This window comes from Tachysurus fulvidraco, chromosome 7 (assembly GCF_022655615.1).
Source record: "Tachysurus fulvidraco isolate hzauxx_2018 chromosome 7, HZAU_PFXX_2.0, whole genome shotgun sequence".
NCBI classification, from domain to species: domain Eukaryota; kingdom Metazoa; phylum Chordata; class Actinopteri; order Siluriformes; family Bagridae; genus Tachysurus; species Tachysurus fulvidraco.
Genome location: NC_062524.1, coordinates 3,225,748 through 3,234,010, shown reverse-complemented (window position 1 = coordinate 3,234,010; position 8,263 = coordinate 3,225,748). Strand labels below are relative to the sequence as shown.

Here is an 8,263-nt window from a genome sequence, read left to right as displayed (position 1 = left end):
TAATTTAACCAGTGAGTCTGGTGCAGTAATTGCGTCCTGACTTGTATGCTGCTGAATTATTAATTCAACTGCTATAAATAGCAAGCTTTAAATGTCTCGTGTGCACTGTTATGCCATCTTTATGTATGTTTTAAGCTATTTGCATTATTTATGCCGCAATAGATCTCGCCTCCTTTTCGCCAGGGGCTTGTTTACAGCCCCAGCGGTTCCTGGCAATGACGTCGTGACGCGTCATTGAAGCAGGCGTGTTCTGTGGTGATGGCGTACTTCCAACCAATCAGGAGCCTGCGTTGTTCAGTCGTCAGTATAAAAGGGAATGTGGCGGCCGGGAACCCAATCCATATGAACACCCTCTCTGTATTGCTGTAATAGTGCAGAGAAGAGACACTGGTACAGAAACAGAGTTTTGCGCGCTGACATTATTTTGCATTCGTGTTTGCTGAGGCTTCAAACGGATTCGGGAAAAGATCTGGACTTTTCTTCTTTTCTTCTGAACAGAAAAACTTGTGCTGCCTTTTAAACCTGGACATTTCAGACTGGACTCTCGGACTGAACAGTAAAAGAAGGAGCCAAGTTTATATTATCATTATTGTTACTGATATTAGTTATTAGAAACACTACAGACTGACTCAGTTGAAGGTAAGACAAAAAGCCTCAAATCTTCATCAAGCCTCTTATGTCCACAAAAATGGAGCAGCCTTTTTACCATGACGACTCTTTTCTGTTGGGTTACGGCCATGCGGACGTCGCGCTTCACGAATACAAGCTCCAGAAGCAGCAGCACCAGCAGCAGCACATGAGCCTGAGCAGCCTGAGTGAGCAGTACCGCAACCTCAAGTCCGACGCGCTGTTCCACGCGTCTCAGGCGGACGTCGGCTCTCTGAAGCTGGCATCTCCAGAGCTGGAGAGGCTGATCATTCAGAACAGCAACGGCGTGCTGACCAGCCCCACACCACCGGGCCAGTATCCATACGGTCACCGCTCGATCACAGACGAGCAGGAGGGCTTCGCCGAGGGCTTCGTGAAGGCGCTGGACGAGCTGCATAAAATGAACCAGCCCCCGCCCAACGTGTCGATCGGCGCGGGAGGGGTAACTACGTGCTCGGTGGCGGCTCCCACAGCGTTCGGCTCCGCCCTACAGCCAGAAGCTCCAGTCTACACCACGCTCAACCCTTACTGCCCGAGCCTCGTCTCGTCCACTACAGCCACCTCTAGCTATCCTTCAGCCACCATTAGCTACCTGCCCCCGTCGCACGCAGACGCTTCCGCGCACGCATACCAGAACCCTCTGGCTGGAGGTGTCCATCCCTCACAGCGCTTCGTGTCTCTTAAAGAGGAGCCGCAGACGGTGCCGGACATGCACAGCAGCGACGGCTCGCCGCCCGTCTCTCCCATCGACATGGAGAGTCAGGAGCGCATCAAGGCTGAGCGCAAGCGCCTGAGGAACCGACTCGCCGCCACCAAATGCCGCCGGCGCAAGCTGGAGCGCATCGCGCGTCTCGAGGACCGCGTCAAGGTGCTGAAGACAGACAACGCGGGCCTGTCGAGCACCGCGTCGCTCCTACGCGAACAAGTGGCGCAACTCAAGCAGAAGGTCCTGCGGCACGTCAGCAGCGGCTGTCAGCTCATGTTGACCAGCAAGATGGAGGCGTTCTGAAAGAAGAAAAGCACATACACGCAAACCCCTACACACACCTTTATTCACTAATACTCAAAACACTGGAAAGATTGTCAGTGGACTTTCATTCACGTCCGTGACGTCTGAACGCAAATGAATGGACTTTATGACATTCTGCTGAGCTTCAAGACGCACTGATAAAAACAACGGTACTTCCGTTTGCGGTGTTGCTGGAGACACCGTTCACTAGATCGCCGTGGAGTCCGCGCTATGACGCGCCTGAGAAACACGTGAACTGTACAATGAGCCAAGTAGGCAGCACAGACTGAGTGAACAGGCCAGTAAACGCCTACTTCATACAAATAACGTCGCTTTTAATGTTATGGTCAAAGGGAGATTTGTAAGTTTAGTAGCCTATGACGTCATCTGATACTATGTCATTTCTAAATGTGTAAATTATTTTTGTTTTTGTTTTTTCTTTCAGTCGGGTTGATCCTGACTTAACAATATTAACTATGTCTCATGTTTACAATGTCTTTTTTTTATTTGTTGTTTATTTAAGTAAAAGCACATTGAAATATACCTCCTCTGTTCTTCTTGGTGCTCTTTATTCCCACATTCATACTCCATACAGCTACATATATGAACCTTGACCTAGAGGAGATGCACTTCCGGTTGTTATGTAACTGATTTGCATTCTGTTTCGATTGTTGACATCCCACCATTTCAAAGACATTTCCATGACCAAACCCGCGGGTTCTTTTTTAAAATTTTTTTTCCATATTTCATGCTGTTTTGCTTCTAAATTTCGCCCCGTTATTGATTGAGCCATAGTTTGGGCGTTAAGGTCTTTCCTATCTACGTAATCCAGCATGTCCATATATGGGCATTTTAGTGCTTCTTACGTCACAGCTGGGAAGTGTTTTTCGCGAAAATCCACCGCCCACGTGTTGTTTGGTTTCGTTTCTCTCCAAGTGAATAGGCGAGCAGCAGATCAGTGTAGGGGGCTGGAAAACGCCGAAAATGAACCATTTTCCATCAAAACACCACCTCATTGGGGCTTTTTTTAAATATATATAAATGTTCTCAGGGGTGGGGGGTGGAAAGAGTTCATCTGTTTGCACCTTTTTAGTTAAAAAACACAAAAACACACGAGACACTTAGAAAACTACTATTTATTGTTACTCGTGTAAGCATCAAGCATAGAACTTACCAATGGTATATTTATTATTTATCTCTAAGATGTGAATGTTGTGTAAGTTTTAATATATTTGGACATTAACATTAACATCCACCCCTGTGTCTTTGGCACTAAAACAGGGTTCACTGCATGCACCTGTACAGAGAAGATACACACACTAAAGATGACTGAATCGCACAGTTAATAACGCCCCCCCCCCCCAAAAAAAAACATCAAATATCATCTGCACCTTCTTCACCACATCCACCTTTCCAGATAAAAGATAAGTCACATTTACCACTGAACAAAAGATAAGGGGACCATCATAATGGCACGGGATAGTACCGTTTAGTACTTTTTTGTTCCTGACAGCATAAAAGATGCACTTATGTGCCTCATTAGCAACACTTCGAGCTGGCAGATTAGTAAAGATTAAAGAGTAGTAGGCTTTTTTTCTGAGAATGATGTGAGTGATGCATGCTGGAGTTCCCACTTCAACCCTTTTCATACTTCACCTTTAATCAGAGACATAATACCTTGTAATTTATATATGACTCATATTAACAGTAAAATGTCAATTCATCTTGATATTAAAATAAATATGATTTCTCATGCTAAACACACGCCATGACAGAAAATAAATCAAATAAAAGAAGACACGTGTGATATAATAAACTGTGAAATGAGGAGTCAGGTTCACTATTCACTAGGATTCACTATTCTATTCTATTCTATTCTATTCTATTCTATTCTATTCTATTCTATTCTATCCTTCACACTGCCCATTTTGTCTTGAGTCATTCTGATTAATACACTCAAGACTCAAAAGGTGACTATTTGTCCTCACACTTTCTCTGAACGATAGTGTAATGCAAAAAGTATGTACCCCCCTGCGCGTGCCGACCTGCGCTACAAATGTAAATAAAGACATTTTGTGGGGTGTGGAGTATTTACATGTCCTTTAAAATAAATAAAAAAAACTAAGAACATTAAATTAAAACACACGCATTTCACGTGAATGACATTGTTTTGAGATGTTAAGTGAATGTTCTCACAAAATCTGCAGGTCACGTGATATACAATAGTTAGGAGGTAGTTTATGTTGGCACATGAACGCCACTGGTCCCTCCAGGACGTCTGGACGCTCGTTGAGGGGATTTTTGGTGCGTGTTTGAAAGCTGACGAATCTTTTTGAAAGGCAGATGATCCCCCTGGTCTTTCTTTGTAGTGCGCGCTTGCCCACACGCACCTCCCGGCACCATACACCCACGCGCACCCGCGTCCGTTTCTGACATTCCAAAGCGGCCCGTCATTTCCCTCCACGTGCATTTAACATCGCCGCTAAAATGTGCCATATCCATCTCTGCCAACAACCCTTTACAACCCTCTTCACCCCAGACCTCCCTCCCTCCAGAGCGCATTCAGCTGCACTACTGCCAGCTGTTCCAGAACCGACACCCATCAAAACATGATAGTCAATAGATACTATAGGTACAGTTAGGCATATAAAGATCAGATGGTCATAAAAACATAAATCAGTTACATTTACCAGACAGACGTACAATTTTATTTCAATTTATACAACTGAGCAATTGAGGGTTAAGGGCCTTGATCAAGGGCCCAGCAGTGGCAGCTTGGTGGACCTGGGATTCAAACTCATGACCTTCCAGTCAGCAGAACAACACTTTAACCACTAGGCTACCACATCCCCAGTTGTTACAGATAAAGAATAAACAAGTGTTGTGTAAACGATTTAATAAAACAGCAGCAAAACATATGATGCTTTCAAATATGTCCATCTCTACATCATCAGAAGCTCTATCTCATTTATACAGAGGAGTAACTGAGGGTTAAGGGCCTTGCTGAGAGCCGGCAACGTGGTGGTTCTAATCTTTAAACTCAGAACCTTCTAACTTTTAAATCACCTTAAACACTGAGCTATGACTTCTCCAGACCACCAACCAGTTCACTAACCAGTTCCTAGGGATAAACCCAGATCCTAGTGAACCGTAGCCTTCATGAGTATCGTCAAAGATCAAGCTGTGGCCTTATCGTTTAAAATCATATCGTATCACAACAGATTCCATGGTATGGCAAAATACTGAATTAGCATCATCAAAATAGAGTTGTATCATAAAACATCACATCATTTATACCCCTACTGCTGGATCCTGTGGCAGAACTTAACCATCACTCCAGAGCATCTGAATCTCCATTTCAGTAACACATTAATACAAAACAAGTGAGTATTTCATTTAAAAAAAAACATTACGAGTCTCTGAAAATCAGCTTGTTTACTTTCGGGAAGCTGAAGGTTGGCTTTTATTTATTTAATTGTATTTCTTATTTAGTTGGCTTTTATTTAGTGAATCTGTGAGGCATTAACAGATTTTTCCACACAAAGGTCAACGGGGCTTTTTTCAAGAAAGCTATTTCTACAGTTCTGTCCTCAACACCACTTTTTCCACTCTATAAATATCTGGAATTGTATGTAAAATGTTTGGTATGTAAAATGTAAAACTGGCTACTTTCCAGAACAGATTTTTGAGTAAAAAACCAAAATAAAGTGACCTCATGAAGCACTGTGTAAATGAGAGCTTTAGAGCTAACATCTCGCAGCTCGGTGGTGTGTTTGTTGTGAGCAGTCCTCCCTCACCCTGGTGTTTCTCTGCCATGCTCAGTTCATTACTAAAAGTCAGCAGGGATTTTCCAAACAGATTTACGTGCCCACATGCTGTCCAACTGATCTTTGACCTGTAACCCGCCTGGCTGAGGGTTTTTTCACAATCGCCTGACACAGAAAACCACTTCAAACAGACATCACAAACTTGGCCACAGATCTTTAGAGCTGCTCCAGTTTCCATCCACAATAGTGCTACTTTAAGGGGATTTTTATTTTCCTTTGGAAAATTAGCACACACTCCCACTTCAGCTTGCACTAAGTAGACCTGTTGCACTTACTACTGCCTGTTGAACTATAAACTACACACACACACATGCACACACACACACACACGCGCACACACACACACACACACACGCACGCAGCAAGAATCATATGAATCAGAGTTTCTTTGGGGTAAAATCTTCTTAAATAATAAATTAATGGAACTGTTTTGGAAGTTTGTCTTGAAACTTGAACTCGAAGAAAACTTACAAGGTTGTGTGTTGTTTTGCTGTACGTTACTCCCCGTCTCATTACTGACACACACACACACACACACACCTACAGACACACTCAATGAGTTAAGTCTTGAACTGTATCCCTCTTACAAAAGGTTCCAGTTAGATAACCCTTAAAAGCTGCAGTGACACTGGAGACTCCTTCCATGAATCTTAAATAAACATCTCCTTACAGAAAACCTCACCGCATCAACGATTGCAAGTACAAATCCCTCTCAGTGAGAATAGAAACCAAACTGTCAAAGCTGCTCTTATAGAAATCTAATAAACAGCTTCCGACCAATCAGAATTCAGTAGGAATGAGGCTTGATTGCAGTAGAGACAAAGACCAGAGACAGAGAGGATTGACCACTGTGTGTGTGTGTGTGTGTGTGTGTGTGTGTGTGTGTGTGTGTGTGTGCGTGCAGTAGAAAGCACTTCCTGTGTAGAGGATGCAGCTGTATTTACCACTTCCTGTTTGGGTTACATTAGACCAGTCTTACATCATAGAACACTTTCCTATGTTGTAGATGTTCATACAGTTCAGGGGATGAAAGACGTCAGAAGGTGGGTTCTGAAGCATCGTGCCCACACACACACACACACACACACACACACACACACACACACACACACACACACACACTGAGGGATCTTCTATGATGCAGATGCTGACGACAGAAGGTGATGGTGGGCTCAGTCTCCCCACTCACATTCAGACCAGCTAACATTCTCTCTCCACTCATCTCCGTCATACATTCATCCCACCTCCTTCTTCTTCTTCCCTCTCTCTCTCTCTCTCTCTCTCTCTCTCTCTCTCTCTCTGTCTGTTGCTCTCTCACTCTGTCTCCATTTACCTCATACTTTCTCCATTCCACCTCCATCTCACCCTCTAAATCCTACCCTTATCCATCCCACCTTTTTTCTTAACCTCATGAATATTCCGCCCACCCTCAGATCTCGAACACGCATTAGCACACAAAGAGACTAACAAACTCAAAAGAGCTTGATGCACGTTACGTATGGCTTATTATTCCATGATCTTTTCTTCTGTTCTTCTCTAAGTCCAGCTGTCTATGTCCAATTATACAGTGAGATTAACACTGTATGCTCGGCAAGGACATGACGAGCAGATTTCATACCCAGAGTATTTGTAGTAAACTGATGGACAGGATGGAGTTACAACCAGAGAAAACGAGGGAAAAAACAATACACCTCATATTGTCTTTCACAGACTAATTTTATAGATCGAGCTCCATTGTGGTGTGAACACGTTAAGCCTTAACGCTGTAAATATCACGCAGACGTCTAAACCACACCGCACACATCGGCCCAGAGCTCGCTAATTGTTTTTCTAAAATCACTGACACAGTCAGGTTTCGAGGAAAACCCCCCTGCGGCCAACACAGAGGCCATGAAAATGTCAAATATCAAAGTGCAGAACTTCCCCAAGGTCTTAGATGTGTAATATACAGCTCTGTGCCAGGAATCCGCCTTAAGGGACCCCATCAGGAACACAGGTTCTTGCAGAAAGAACCGACATATAAACAGTCATATAAACGTCATATAATTCCCAGCAAAAACACACTCGAGAATATTAACATATCTAGAGAAAGTACTGATGCTAACGAGCTTTGAGTAATATTCTTTACATGTGAAATATTTTTTTTTTCAGTGACCCAAACAAAATCATGACCATAAACAATTAGCTAGTTCGCTAACTTACAATACATTAACGCAGACTGAATAGCACTCACTTTTTAGTCTAGAAAATTAGGTCAAACGTCAAAAGATTAATTACCATTAATTTTTAAGTTTGATTGAAATGTATTTAGACTGGAGCTATTGGTGATTAGACTCCAGATTGGATTAGCATCATTGAGCTTGTCTAGTAATACAAGAAATACAACTTGGGTTGGTGTGTGTGTGGGTGTGTGTGTGTGTGTGTGTGTGCGTGTGAGTGTGTGTGCGTGTGTGTGCGTGTGCGTGTGCGATTGCGTGTGTGTGTGTGTGTGTGTGTGCGACCACTTGCGTGTGACCTCAGACGATGATTAGGCCTTTTTAATACACGTGTATTATGCTAATCCAACACTGCCCCCTAGTGTTACGTTTGTGCTAAAACTGGAATTAAAGGTAAACGTGAAATTCCAAATTAAATCATTTTCAGCAGCTCAGTTTTGCGGGAAACTATGCTACGTTTATTTGCTAATATATATACTAATAAAATATAGACAGGCAAATCGAGATGGATGTCGAGAACATGATTTTCTCAGGCTGGTAGTTCAGTGTGGTTATAAACCAGA

At 43.2% G+C, this 8,263-nt stretch overlaps 1 protein-coding gene across 1 annotated transcript; it reads left to right on the top strand.

Moving 5' to 3' along the window:
- The first annotated feature begins 327 nt into the window (after nucleotides 1-327).
- On the top strand, nucleotides 328-2,200 carry junbb (JunB proto-oncogene, AP-1 transcription factor subunit b). Its single transcript, XM_027158831.2, has one exon. The coding sequence runs from the start codon at nucleotides 677-679 to the stop codon at nucleotides 1,655-1,657; it is 981 nt and encodes a 326-aa protein (XP_027014632.1). The 5' UTR covers nucleotides 328-676; the 3' UTR covers nucleotides 1,658-2,200.
- Nucleotides 2,201-8,263: the final 6,063 nt, after the last annotated feature.